Source organism: Phoenix dactylifera, chromosome 4 (assembly GCF_009389715.1).
Source record: "Phoenix dactylifera cultivar Barhee BC4 chromosome 4, palm_55x_up_171113_PBpolish2nd_filt_p, whole genome shotgun sequence".
NCBI classification, from domain to species: domain Eukaryota; kingdom Viridiplantae; phylum Streptophyta; class Magnoliopsida; order Arecales; family Arecaceae; genus Phoenix; species Phoenix dactylifera.
Genome location: NC_052395.1, coordinates 21,583,271 through 21,598,177, shown reverse-complemented (window position 1 = coordinate 21,598,177; position 14,907 = coordinate 21,583,271). Strand labels below are relative to the sequence as shown.

Genomic DNA, 14,907 nt, shown 5'->3' with positions numbered 1-14,907 from the left:
AGGTGGATGATGTAGCCACCCATGCTGGTACTTAACTCTACGGAGGATCCTCGTTCTATTTTGAGATAGCCTTGATATCAGAATTTAAATAGTCCTTTCCAGCAAAACGAAATGGTTCTACAATTCCCCCAAAGCTAAGCATGTCGGTGATCACTTAAGCTCACCCGGGGCACACATCACCCCAACATCAGCTAAACATCACAGAAGTATTTTTAACTCAGCAAGAGGGAAAAAAGACAGCTCCTAGAGGAGATTAGAGAGCTAGTCTCATAAGCATCTGGCTCCTTGATGGTGATGTCGGAAAAGCTGAGCTCCCTACGGATTTGTTTCCATCCGTTAGAGGTTCCATCATAGCAATCAAAGCAATACAGGCTCCATCATAGCGATTAAAGCAAACCCAGTCATGGAACTCTCTTGAAACAAGCATCCACCTGCCACAATTTCATTGGTAGCAGGCCCTTCCAAAAGTCCCTCGCGGCCACAATTGCTTGGCCATTCACCGAGCAAGCCTACATGTACAAGCGATTGCATACTGGCGATGGGAATTACGTATTCTGATCCAATCACGTACCATGTCCATACCATGCATGCTAATTAGCTTCGCCTTAACACCAATAATTGTGAAGTTTTGGAGGAGAGTTCGAATTCTCTCTACTCGAGGATTGTACACATAGGACCCATTGATCAATCACGGTAATGAATGTATTGGACTTACATGTACATTGTATCAGGAATCTTGGAGAAGATCCATGATCTAGACCTAGAGACCAAGTTCTTCCAAGCTGGGCCAGTCATGTTAGTCCCAGTAGCCTCGATGGGGAGATTGGATTAACATTGCACATCCATTGTGCACATCCTACTTTGGGCTTTTAGAGTTCCTCCAGATCGATCATGGTCTTATGTTGCACCGATATGATCAAGATTTATTGATTGATGCTGTGTCGAGCCAACCGATCCACCTAACTTGAAATAAATGAGTGTCCATCAGATATTATCATAATTAAGCCGGTTTTGGGTGGGGACACTATTTTTTTTTTCCGTTGATAAGGAAGGCTGGAAAAGCAGCCATCCCTTGGTGGGGACAAAATTATAAATGGGTTATGTATTGTTTTGTCAATTAGATTTGATGGATGTGCATTGCTTTGACATCTATGCATGGTGGGACCCAAAGGTCGATGCTGGGAAAGAAAATCAACCATTCCTAAATGAAAGAAGAATTCTTCATCAATAATCTTCTTTGCAGTTGTAACTTGGCCGGACAATTAGGGTCCGTAGTCCGATCCTACGGTGGGATGTTTTTTTTTAAAGGAAAATAAAGATCACAATGCCTGACCGTCTAATCCACTTAACTTCTTCTGGCTTATTGTAAACGGACCAGAGCTTTTGTTTAATAGAATAGTAAGTGCGGTTCTTCCGAGCGAAAGGTACGGCCTCCGTTCTCCTGCAAACTTTAGTGCGGTTTGCTCCATGCCTTGAGGGGGCGTTTGGTAACCCAGCAAGATCACCCTGATACTTAAGATCTCGGTAAATCGTATACTGAGATAATTTGATCTCTAGTAATCTAAGTTCAATATATTTGATAGATCATGATTCAGTAATTAAAAATTTTTAGATATTCATGAGTAACTTATTTGGTATGGTACAGAGATCCAAGATCACCGACCACATAATACCACAAATACTCCTGATATATCTTAGATGAATTTTTTATGTGTTTTTAATTTTCATGCATAAAAAATATAAGTCAATATGCTAATTTCTATAATAGCTCTAAAATTTTGTCATATATTCTACTTTTAGTAGCCTTTATCATATATTTATTAATCATATAAAATATATTATAATAAAATATTAATATATTTATCAATATATTAATCATTAATATATTCTAAAAAATATATTTATTACTCCTATAAATTATTAATCTTATAAAAATATGTTATTTTCATTATATAATTAATATTTTTATTTATACTTATAATAGATTTTTTAATACTAATAATTTTTTTATTAGAAAAATAAGGTAAATAGGAGTAATATATTAAGTATTTTCATTATATAAATATAAAATATAATAATATATTTCTACTTAATTAAAAATTATCCTTAAATAATAATATGATAATAATATGATTAGTAATATATTATAATATAATATATATCATTAATATAATATATAATATCAACATAATATTTTATATATATATATATAACATTGACATAATATATTGATGGTATATTGATATATCAATTTTTCTGCTAAATTGAGGGGTATTTTTGTCTTTAACTTTCAACCCAGGATCACTGTTCTGTGGTGATCTTGGATTTCCGACCTTAAGGATGAGCATCTCATCACCGGGTTGAGCGGTGATTTGAAGAGTAGAGGAGATTTAGGACCACCGCCATGTAGAATCACTATGGTGAAACCAAATGCGGTGATCTCATCACCTCCACCTACATCATCCTTGATCCTGGGACGATCACCATATTCCAAACGGCCCTTGAGACTCTCTTCCAACCGCACGAGCCTGATGAGTCCAACTACGATGCGCGGGTAGGCTGGGCTGCCACGGTGTTCATAAAACATGGAAGAGAGAGTATAATGTGATGTGGAAACTGCACACAGAAGGCGATAAGTCCAATTATAACTAGTTTGGGTACTTACACCAAATCAAATAAATCCGAAGTAACGGACTGATCCTGGATCCAAATAGGTGAATGATTATAGCTTATTTCCTTAAAAAAATGCTCTCGTAAAAATTTTAAGTAATCTGCTTTGAGTAAAAGAGTAGAAGCTAAGATCCTTCTTTAAGATACGGAATAAAAATTTATTTTATTTTGTTTCTGCCTTTATTTTTTTTGAGTAAATTTATTTTCTCTTCCAATTTTTTTCTTCTACTAATATTTTCTTCTTGTAATTCTCTACAAATATTATTTTATGTGCAGTGTTTGTTTTAGTTTTTGGAGCGATCGATGTACTTTGGGTAGCGAGTTATTCTATAAAGGAGAGAGACTTAGATATACTCAAATAGTCCTCCACTCAAATTCGGTTAGGTAGTAGATCTGATGATGGGGGTCCCATAGCAATGATCTAGGCTGGGGTTCTCCACTTCAAAAATCTCTCTCGTGTGTATGTGTATGAGCCGTTTAGAGAAAGCAGATTGCATGAAATAACTTGAATCATTGACGTAGGATGCTTATTATCTAATTCAAAAAAGTTGTAATTCTATGTAATAGTCCAATTAATTGCTAGATGGTTATAGTAGTTCTAATATATTACGACCAGCTCCCTCCATTCACATATCTTGGTTGCCCGTATATTATAACAAGGACCTGAAACAATGTTGGATGCCACTCTTGGAGAAGATGAGTACTAGACTTACGACACGAAACGGGAGACTGCTCTCTTGGGGAGGAAGAATCACTCTTGTCAACTCCATTCTCTCAGCATTCCCTTCCTGCCTCATGTCCATCTTCAAACCCTCTAGAATCTAGATGGGTGGTCGATAGAATTGTTCTGACGAGAAGAGCTTTTCTTTGGAAAGGAAAAGACAGTGTCAGCGGATTTCATTGCCTAGTGAGGTGGGATAGCATTTGCCGAAGGAAGGAGGTCTTAGAATCAACTATATTAGTCACATGAATCTTGCTCTGTTGGCTAAGTGGGCGTGGAAACTGTTGTCGCATTCAACAAGGACCTCGCAGCATTTTGGAATTGCACCAGTTTCTGATTGGGAAAAAAGGCAATCATATCAGATTTTGTGAAGATTCTTAGATTGGCCCCTTTCCTTTATGCCTCTTGTTTGGTGATATGTTCTCTGGAGCTATTAAAGTCAACGTTTCAGTAGCCTCTCGGTGGAGTTGGAGGAAATCGCAGTTGGAGTATTAAGCTGCACGGTCCTCTTTTCCAGTATCAGATGGCACAGCTTGACAGCTTGCATGACCATGGATTCCTATTACAAATTTCTTAACAGCTGTGGTCTATTTTGACATTACTATAGAGTCACTTGAAAAGTGGCAGTGCCGGAGAAAATCAAAGTATTTGTTTAGTTGGCATTGAAGAACAGGCTTCACACAGGAGAGGTCATTGCCAGGAAAGGATGGTCGGTGAGTTCATGCTGATCATTGTGTAGTTCTAACTTTGAATCCGCGTCTCACCTTTTCCTTAAATGCACCTTCGCTGACCAACTTCCGTGCTCTCTGGTCTTCATGGAGGAAAAGAAAAATTCAGCCGGAATGTGCATGAGCCTAGGATCAACTTGCGATGACGCTGTTCTTCTAAAGGTCGAGGACATCTTCTACGCCTATGTAATCGGCCTTGCTATCTATCTTTCTTCTATTATTCTCTGCACATTCTCCTCTTGTCCTTTGTAATATACTTTTAATCCAATAAATCGGGGGAGGATTCTTCTTCTCCCTGAATTCCTGAAAAAGAAATATATATTACAGCCAGCTGGATGAAGGACTCTTTCTATTTGAATTTTGAATGCAGTTTTGCTGGGCTGGCTAGCTTTGCGGGAACCCCGACAAATTCGTTGGGCAGAATAGAATATCAAGTTGGTCTTACCACTATACTGTATCGTGGGATTACGCCTGATATTGTTATATTTAATTGGGTGAGTTTTCTAGGGCTGGCCTGAGAATTTGCTTGATTAGTTTTCCTATCTTTTCTTCTCCTCTGTTCTATTTTTTTATAATTTCTTATTTTTTAACTTCTTCTTTCATCTCTCTCTTTTGTCATTTTATTTAATGAAAGGTGAGATGGCCTCCCACCTTCTAGCTCAAAAGAATACTTAATTATCTATTCTATACTATGATTGACATGAGGTGGTGTCCAATGTACAATGGTTGTCAAGTCTCGTGGTCATCCTAAATACTCGTAATGGCCAAAGTATTCCACATCAAGTTCGATAATCCTCCTGAATACTCGCAGTGGCCAAACTGGTTCACATTGAGTTTGGTGATTCTTCCGAATACTCATAGTGGCCAAACTAGTCCACATCGAGTTTGATGATCCACATTAAGTCTAGTGATGCCCTTGGATCATAGCTCCCATTGTTTAGGGATTTAGCTCCTACTAAATAAGAACTAAAGATGGGGAACGCTTGCTTTCCTGCCTTGTACCTGAACTGCTTGGTTTTACTCGAAGATAGAGTTATTTGTGCTTTTGTTGATGACGTCGCCAATCGAGACACGATCTTAGTGAGTTGGGCTATCTTCTCCTCTAGTTGTATGGGATGTTCTATCATCGCCTCATCCATGAGGTAGAAATAGCAGTCATACTCGCCTTTGTCCTTTAATGTAGTTCAAGCATGGATAACCCTTCTCTTGATTGCTTAAACCACTCGCGTATGTGGACCATGCACTAAAGCTCTCATAGGACTGAAGTTCTAATACCAATTTGATTTGATCGGGGAGAAAGAAGATTTTCTTCATTCCGCTCAACTCGAATCTCTCAAAAGAAAACTAGAAGAAGATGGAGAAATATTGAAAATTGATCTTTAAGTCCTCTTTTCTTTCATTGATCCTTAAAATGATGAGGTAAATAGCCTCTATCTATAATGTGAGGTTCGCCCTTACACAATTTGGGTCGGATTCTTCTTTCTAGTCCTAGTAGGACTCGTTTTCTTAAAATAGACATTTCTAGTACAAAAAAGCTAAAAATATCGTTTTCCCGATGTGCAGATCTTGCCTTTGAACTCTATTCAGGACTACTCGTAGTGATCAAAATGCTCTACATCAAGTCTGAAGATCCTTCTGAATCAACTCAAGTAGTTTTATGTTGTAATTAAGACTGCAACTCTACTGTTTCATCAAAAAAAAAAAAACTGCAGCTCTTTTGAAATTTAGATTGATAGCAAGGTGGACTCAATGTCCAGACTAATTTTGGAATATTATATGACCATTAGAATATTCAGGATTTAGATGAGATAGCTACAAGATTTCAAATTTCAAGACTAAGTTTGTTGGAATTCCACGAGTCTGGTATAAACTAAGGCTTCAAATAGGTTGGGTTGACCCATGACCCGACTTGATTTAAAGAACCTGTAGGAATGAGTCGGGTTCTAAAATTAGACCCGTTCTATTTTCGGGTCGGATTTGGGTTTACTAAATTCTGATCCTACTCGACCCGACCCATTACCTTTTTGGGCAATTTTAGATTTCTTACCCTATGACCAGACTCGACCCAAATTCAAAAAATCCGTTATACTCGTAATCATGACCCGTGAGCCATGACCCATCTGTACGACCCATCCACGCAATGTGCCATGTCCCTCCGGGAACTATGACTGGCTCACTCTCAGTCTCTCCAAAAACACAAATACGAAAGAAAAGACTGAAATCCCCTATTCATTCTCCATTGCCATCGGCCATCTCTCTCTCTCTCCCTTCCTCCCTCTCCTGTTAGAGCGCTCTCTCCCATCAGTGGTCAGCCATCGCAACCGTGACTACTCCTCCCTTTCATCACTCTCTCCGACTTCCCCTCCTCTTTCTCCTTGCGTGAACCTGTTCATGAGCGGCGACGCCACCCTCAGTTGCATGATATGAGCCTCGTCGGTGACGACGACGACAATGGCAAAGATGAGTCTGACTGGTGTGTGTCAAGCTCTACAGCGTCTTCATCATCAAGGACAACACCAAGACAAGGGCCTCTCTAATCGAGGTTGAGGTGCTCTCCGCCTTTCGATCCAGCGTTCCCCCTCTGAGATATCCTCCGGGGTGCCAATGCCACTGACAAGCGCCTCTGGTGGCCCAACATCTTCAAGTCATGGGGAAGAAGTAGAGGAGGGACTTGGTGCCGAGGTCATTGGAGAGGAAGCAAAGGAGGCTGACGGGGGAGAAGCCATGGCGGAGGCGGGGGAGAGGGTGGTTGGAAGTAGGCGGGGGTGGCGAGATCGAGAAGGCGGAGGGCGGTAGGGGTTGAAGGGGGCCCAACATCGGAGGGAGAGTAGAGGAATTGGGACCAGACAGGAAAGAAAGGTTGAATGGGTTTGGACCCGAACCAGACTCAAATTTTTTAGGTTGGAACTCGGTTATACATGCGCCCGACCCAACCTGAATGTTCCATTGGTCAAAAATTGTAGCCATGGCCCCGATTCGATCTTCTATTGGGTTGGATCTGGGTCTAAAATTAGAACCCAAACAAGAAACAAGGTTGGGTCGAGGTCACTTAGGACCCAGTCCAATCCGACCCATCTACACCCCTAATATAAATTGTCCACATACAAAAATAAGATGTGTCATTGCTGAAGTTCTCAAAGTCACTACATTTTTCCCCGAGAAAGAAAGTCACTACCATGTTACATCTTACCACAGGCCCATAACCATTCATGGTCAATAGTCTCCATTCGAGCTCTTCCCCCATTGATCCTCTTTTATTTCATAAATGAACCAATCAAGTGAGAAATGTTGGTCATTTATTCATAGGAATCATGGAAATGGATATTTTTTTCCATATTTGCTGGATATTTTGCTTCATTTTTATATTAATGAATTCAAACTAACAAAAAAGTTTAGCCCTCCCTCATGGTTACTATTTTAAGATTTTGAGGAGGATCTACTTTGCCATCTTCTTTAGGATGAACAATAGTATGAATTCTTAGTTTTTTTTCATTATTTTCAAAATATTATACAAAACACCTAGTATAAGTCATTTACAATAATGGACTGCTGACTTGTGATTAGAATTTGAGATAGTAGAAAGGAATGCATAGACACTGAAAGAACGAGAACTTTTCATAGCTTGTCTCTGGTATGAGAAAAGTTTACCACCTCGATCTAATAGTCATCGACCTTCAACTATTGTAACTGATAATTCATTTATACTTGCAGAGTTTGTCTTGCTTTTTGATGACTCGGTTTTTGAGGAAGCTCTTGTTGGAAAAAAACCAGGATGTTTAGGATCTGGCAAGGATGCATCCTTGCAGCCCAACATCAACACCACAGAGGACATCTTCGGCCTGTCTTTTGGACTTTCTTGAACACACAATAAGCCAACCTTTATACAGTTCAAGGCTTCAACCATGGAAATTGAGTGGCTGATTGATTTATCCACCAGTTCCAAGCCATTACCATGCATCCACAAACTCCATGCCTGAAAGAAATATTACATCACTATCATGATTTAATGAAAAACAAGAGGTACATATGAACAGATTTAACTATTATTTCTCCAGTCTTACATGTGCTAGAAGGTTTCCTTCATGCTCGGATATGGAAACGCCTCTGTTCTTCTTGCCACTAATTATTTCAAGGATTAAGACACCAAAACTAAATGCATCAGTTTTCACCGAGAAGACACCATCCATGGCATACTCAGGAGACATGTATCCACTGCATTTATCATTAAGATGATTACAATTTTTTTTTTGACGAATAAATATCGCAAGAATGAAAGATAAATAATACTTACTATGTCCCCACAACTCTCCGAGTATTTAGTGCTGTCTCATCCCCTCGAAATATTCTTGCCAAGCCAAAGTCTGATATTTTAGGGTTCATATCTTTATCAAGAAGAATGTTACTCGCTTTAAGATCCCTGTGAATAATTCTAAGTCTCGAGTCTCGGTGTAGGTAGAGAAGACCTTGAGCAATCCCTTCTATAATGTTGTAGCGGGTTTGCCAATCCAGTAACACACCTGTATCTTTATCTGCCCACAGTTTACTTTATGTTAGCCTTACTTGCAAAAATATTAAAGAAACGAAATATCAGTCCGCCTCAGATTGACACATAAAGCGAATAAAGCATATAACCCAGGAGTTAGCAAATAAAGCAAGCTTACACATGCATTTACCCCAAGAGTAGTTGAAGAAACTAGGACAAAAATATGCCGGTTAGTGTTAAAACCTGGTATTGACTTGTCTTCAAAGATTAGTTACAGCGTGGTGGTAGATTCAGAAGAATCATTATAACATGCTTAAGCTCCATGAAGTTGGCCACCTCCACAAGGCCAGCCACTCCCTAATTGTCATGACCAAGAACTTTTAATTTTAGCCTAAAGAGTAGTGCTTTGAGCGACCCTACTTCAAGGATCATTTTCCGATGAGTGTGCCCACCTATGTCTTTTCGATTTCCAGTACTCCTCCATTTGATCAGCAAAAGTGGGTTATTGATTTAGCGCAAAAGTTTTTATTTATTGAACTGAGTATTTTCTTGAACTCTTGAACTAAGCATTAGAAGGTATCGGTTATGCTGTGATTGTCTTAATCTAATCAGAAACAGGAAACAAAGATAAGGAAGAGAACAGAAGATTAACTAACCAAACAGGAAGGCGTCCAAGCTTTTATTAGGCATGTATTCATATACCAGCATCCTTTCCTCTCCTTGAGAGCAGCAACCAAGAAGCCGAACTAGGTTTCGGTGCTGAAGCTTGGCAATCAGCATCACTTCATTCATGAATTCATCAGCGCCCTGTGCGGAAGTCTTTGAAAGCCTCTTCACAGCTATTTCTTGCTCCTCTCCAAGCATTCCCTGAAATCACCACATTCAGCATTGCTATACTTAATGGTACTAAATCTGGAGGCAGTATCAAACTGTTCGAAAGCCCTGAACGCAACATTGTATTCAGAGTGCTGAAATTAGGACCGTACATCGACTGAGACCTACATGGTGACACTCTACTAAGTTCAGTTGGTAAACTATGAAATTACCTTGTACACGGGACCGAAGCCACCCTTTCCAAGCTTGTTTTTGATTGAGAAGTTGTCGGTCGCTGCAATGATTGTCCCCAGATCAAATAGAGGAAGCTCCCAGTCCTTGTCGTCCTTGTATTCGTTATTGCGGTGACTAGCGAAGGGAATGACACCTAAGGTAGCTGCTGCACTAGTCACAATTAATTAGTAATCACTACTCAAGTCATGGCTGCATATTGTGTGGGGGACTAATTTTACCTGTTCTTCTCCTTCTCTTCATTCGAACGCAAATGCCCACCACAGCAAGTAGCAGAATCCCCGCAACAAAGCCCAACACAATCCCAGCTATGGTATGTGAACGTGAATGATCTGATCCCAGGGCTGAAACATCAGCACCGTTGTATAAGTACATGATGAACATTCTTTTGTTTTCCTTTTTGTTTTTTTAGCATTTCTTTTTTTCTTTTTGGATCGTCCAGAAGTTCCACATATAAATTGGGATGAATATTGGTTGCTCAACTTAGCCCGAGCTTGAAATTGGGTTAGGCCAAGTTATCAATTAGTTTGTTTGATTTTGGGTTTTTAACAAAACTTTTAAATGGGGACAAGACTGAAAACTTCTAATTTGAGCGAGGAGCGTGGTATTTTGAGCGACCCTACTTAAAGGTTCCTTTCAGATCAGTGTGTGTGCCTGAAAAGTCCACAAGCTCTAATTTCAACTCCAAATCTGACCCACTTCCAGTCGTCCCAGCCCATGCCTCGGGGTGGCCTGGACCCACTTCCAGTCCCACAATGAATATATGAATGTAGTATTATTTATTTTATGCGTATAATGAGCGCAGATTGCAAAAAAAAAAGAGTTTCCAATAGTATTTAAATGGAAATTATGATTGTTTCAAAAAATTAAAACCTACTCATATAAGGGACTTCATGTGAAACTATGAACTTAAAAAACGTCACCCGAGCAATCAAATATTATGGATCATATTTAGCTATTTATGGGCAAGATCTAGACCTGGTCCATCTGCAACCCATTTTAAGGTGGATCATGTCCTATGCCTTGATTCGTGTTTTACTACCAATAGGGCTGAAAATGGGTTTGGGCCGGTCTTCAAGCCGGGCTACAGGCAAGGCCCGAAAGAATTATGACCGGTTTTGGGCTTAAATATAACGCCCATTTATTTTCCGTCCGAGCTCGAGTGGCCCATCCTTGGCCCGACCGGAGCTCAATTATGGACAAGGACTAAAATGGAGCCCAAATTTAGGCTTAGGCCCAGCCCGGTTTAGTTCCAAAATAAGCTCGTTCTCAATAGACAATGGTTTAGTTCTATCCTATTATGTGGCTTGACCAACTTGATTGCTATTTTGATAAACATATTTTTAATTATCAGATGGTTGCTAATGTAAAGCTATAGACTGCGTACACCCTATAAGAGCATACAAAGTCCACCCTTGAACCAGTACAAACTGGCACCGGCACCGGGATGCAGACATCTACCGATTTCCAGCTTGCATTGGTCCAATGGTATAAATATTTCTAGTGTACAGTTGCTAACCTCAGTAAATAAAATAGTACATACCAAGATCGGCCGCTGCTAGTCGGACATAGAGATCCTGTCCACCAAAAGTAAACACCCTAATATCAGTTAGCTCCATCGTCCAAATTATGCATCCGGTCCCATTGATATTAGCACTAGCATAGGCCGTGCATGAACAATTCCTCAAGCACGTCGCCCTACATTCATCCAGTCTCATGCTCCTGTTCACCGTTGACCTCGACGTGTCCGGCAGCTTTGCCTCCTCTATTGTCGCAAATCCATCAGTCCCGTTCCAGCAGTCCAACTCCGTCATCCTCACACACCCGTCTTTCCGTTCTCCGAGATCCCAATTTCTCGGCGACCTAGGCTTAAATCCCTGCAAACAACTACATACCGGTGAGTCGCCCGGATTACAGACCCCGTAAGCCCCGCATTGTGACACATAGTCGCATAGGTCCTTCGGCTTAGACATGTAGATGCTCCACATTTGGCTGTCATTAAGCCAGACAAGGCGTTGGACCTGGCCGGTGTAGTTCACGGTATGCCTCGCGATGATGGACGTGCTGGTAGTGTTGTACATGATGAAGACCTCATCGTTCTTGATGACAAAGTCCACTATGATGACTTTATAACGTATAATATCTGGGATGCCACTGAAGCTTTGCCCGTTCCATGGCCCGGTGCGAATCAGTTGCTTTGAGTCTTCCAACAAAATTCCCTGGGGGTCGCCGCGGAGATCCAGAAACATGGTGTAGGGGCCCGGCGCTGGGTCGCTGGGACTGGCCCATGATGTGGGGCTACGGTTGAGGCCACTCGTTAGGTTCCACCCGAGCTTCATTCCCGGGAGCAAAGTGTCAGTTGGGTAGTCGAAGCTCTGCCATACAAGCCTCCTTGGAACAATATTACTGTCGCCCTTAGCCTCTTTAATGATAAAATTGCCGTCGTCTAAGAGTTGCGCGACTGGACTAGCGAGGTCCGACGAGCCCGAGAACCAGATGGTTTTAGAATTCTGGTCGGTGATGATGAGAGTTCCATTGGCGGTGATCGATAGGCTGCCATTGCGCTCGGAGATCGGGTGCTGGCGATTGGCAACCCACATGATGGTACCAGATGAGACCTTGTACCATATGCCGATGTAATGATTGTTAGTGTTGACAAGGCTGAAAAAGCCTAAGGCGAATCTCTTCCCGGCTGAGATCAGGATTTGGTCGTCGCGGAGGGGATGGGTTGGAGTGAGGATGTCGCCTCCAATGGAGAGAGAGAAGAGAGAGAAAAGGATCAAGGAAAGAAAGAGTAGGGCTGCAGGGAGCCTGCACATCTTTCCAAACAGCTCCGTATCGAAGAAAAGGCAGCGGATTCAATACGGCTTTTGATTCTTCTAAAGTTACAAGGCTTGCAGTAGTTCATACCTTGAGGGTTGATTTGTTGGATAAATTAGGACATGCGGTGAGTATTCGGCCACGTCATCTGGTCGGACCTATTCAAAATTCCAATATGCTGTGCGACGGCGAAATCATTGTCCTTTCGTTGCAGAAAACGCGATGGGTTGTTCAGAGGTGCGACTGTGAACCAGCCACATGGTCTGGGGATCAACCATCCTTGCGCCGGAAAGATACAAGGTGAACTCGTTTATTAGTTCTCGGATGACTTAACACCTATTGGAAAAGCAGAAGCATCACTACCTTGAAGTCCCAGTCATTTCCCATCATACTATGGTCTTCATACTATTTCTCTTCCTTTCTTTCTCAATATTCTGAGGAGTTGGAATCTCCTAGCGGTGCAACTTTTGCACGACAGAGCTCTGCTACTATGTTTTCCATTTTGGAGATAAATAAAGTTGCCCATGTTTGAGGTGGATGTTGTAGCCACCCATGCTGGTACTTAACTCTACGGAGGATCCTCGTTCTATTTTGAGATAGCCTTGAATCTTGATATCAGAATTTAAATAGTCCTGGAAAGCGGATCCTCGTTCTATTTCGAGATAGCCTTGATATCAGAATTTAAATAGTCCTTTCCAGCAAAACGAAATGGTTCTACAATTCCCCCAAAGCTAAGCATGTCAGTGATCTCTTAAGCTCACCCGGGGCACACATTATTCCAACATCTGCTAAACATCACAGAAGTATTTTTAACTCAGCAAGAGGGAAAAAAGACAAAGCTCCTTTAGGAGATTAGAGAGCTAGTCTCATAAGCAACTGGCTCCTTGATGGTGATGTTGGAAAAGCTGAGCTTCCTACGGATATGTTTCCATTGCAGGCTCCATCATAGCAATTAAAGCAATACAGGCTCCATCGTAGCAATTAAAGCAATCCCAGTCATGCGACTCTCTTGAAACAGGCATCCACATTCCACAATTGCCTTAGTAGCAGGCCCTGCCATAAGCCCCTCGCGGCCACAATTTTGTGTACAAGCGATTGCATACTGGTGATGGGAATTATGTATTCTGATTCAATCACCATGTCCGTACCATATATGCTAATTAGCTCGGCCTTAACATCAATTATTGTGAAGTTTTGGAGGGGACTTCCGATCGGCCTGCATAGGACAGACTGATCAATCACGGTCGTCCATGTATGATTGAATGGTTATGAATGTATAGGATTTATATGTATATTGTATCAGGAATCTTGGAGAAGGTGCATGAATTAGACCTAGAGACCAGGTTCTTCCGAGGCTGGCCGCTCACCTTGGCAGTGGCGTGGAAGGGGAGATTGGCTCAACACTGCACCTACGTTGTACACATCCCATTTTGGGCTTTCGGACTTCGCCAATAATGAATTGGGTGGACTCCGTGGATAATAACCTACCTTCTTTTCTTTCTTTTTTTTTTTCTTTTGTTAATAAGTGGTTTTGTATTTTAAACTTGAAAAACATTGTGATCTTTTGAAATATCTATATTCTGGACTAGATAATTACGGTGGTCCGCGTTCATAGTTTGCAAGTGTGCTGGAATTTTTCCACCGTCAGATCAATCATGATCTTAAATTAAATTTTACCAATATGATCAAGATTTATTAATTTTTGCCATGCCGACCAATCCACTAACTAACTTGAAATAAATGGGCGTCTGTCAGAGATTATCGTAAGTGACAAATGGGTTATATATTGTTTTGTCACTTCGATTTGATGAGTGACAAATGGATTAAATATTTTATAAAAAAAAATTTCATAGATATTTTTTTAAATATCAGATTTTGCATGAATATTTTAAAAAAAATGGTATTTGCATTATCTTCGTAAAATTCTGTTATTACACAAATACTTCTTGTTCTATTATATTTTTATTTATTAAAAATAAAATTAAATTATGAAATGAAGTTATTACCCTTGCTTTCTCTCCCTCCCCCGCCTATCTGCCTCCCAACCCCCGTGCCCGGCTCCCCGCTAGAGTTGGGCACTGGGCCGGGCCGCCCACGGCCCGGCCCGGCCCGGCACGAAGCGGGCCGTGCCTAGCACGGCACGAAGCGGGCCGTGCCTAGCACGGCCCGCTAGCTACAATGCCGGGCCGTGCCTGGCACGGCCCATTTAAGAGGGCCGTGCTGGGTCACAGGGTACTGACCCGCGGGCCGAGCCCGGCACGGCCCGCTTCGGGCCTGGGCCGGCACGGCCCGCTCTAGGCCCGCGGGCCTGGGCCCGGCCCGGCCCGATAAAAATTAATGCTTCATACATTTTTTTAATAAATTAATAAATATTGAAAACTAAGGATTTATGAATATAAAGCCACCTTAATGGTGGGGGG

The 14,907-nt window shown here is 41.3% G+C and overlaps 2 protein-coding genes across 4 annotated transcripts; both read right to left on the bottom strand.

Moving 5' to 3' along the window:
- Window positions 1-7,585: 7,585 nt before the first annotated feature.
- Window positions 7,586-10,155, bottom strand: LOC103697497 (G-type lectin S-receptor-like serine/threonine-protein kinase SD1-1). Of its 3 annotated transcripts, none has more exons than XM_026801262.2 (6): window positions 9,889-10,155; window positions 9,649-9,815; window positions 9,259-9,469; window positions 8,411-8,648; window positions 8,181-8,331; window positions 7,586-8,092 (listed from the first exon to the last, which is right to left on the bottom strand). In XM_026801262.2, the coding sequence occupies exons 1-6, from the start codon at window positions 10,049-10,051 to the stop codon at window positions 7,784-7,786; spliced, it is 1,239 nt and encodes a 412-aa protein (XP_026657063.2). In that variant the 5' UTR covers window positions 10,052-10,155; the 3' UTR covers window positions 7,586-7,783. The 3 variants fall into 3 exon arrangements, with proteins under 3 accessions (XP_026657063.2, XP_038981782.1, XP_038981783.1); XM_039125854.1 differs by having other exon boundaries at window positions 9,649-9,812; XM_039125855.1 differs by lacking the exons at window positions 8,411-8,648; window positions 9,649-9,815; window positions 9,889-10,155 and having other exon boundaries at window positions 9,259-9,352.
- A 1,032-nt stretch (window positions 10,156-11,187) lies between these two features.
- Window positions 11,188-13,472, bottom strand: LOC120110659 (receptor-like serine/threonine-protein kinase SD1-8). The gene has a single exon (XM_039126239.1). It carries the CDS (start codon window positions 12,484-12,486, stop codon window positions 11,188-11,190), a length of 1,299 nt encoding a protein of 432 aa, XP_038982167.1. The 5' UTR covers window positions 12,487-13,472.
- Between the last annotated feature and the right edge of the window lie 1,435 nt (window positions 13,473-14,907).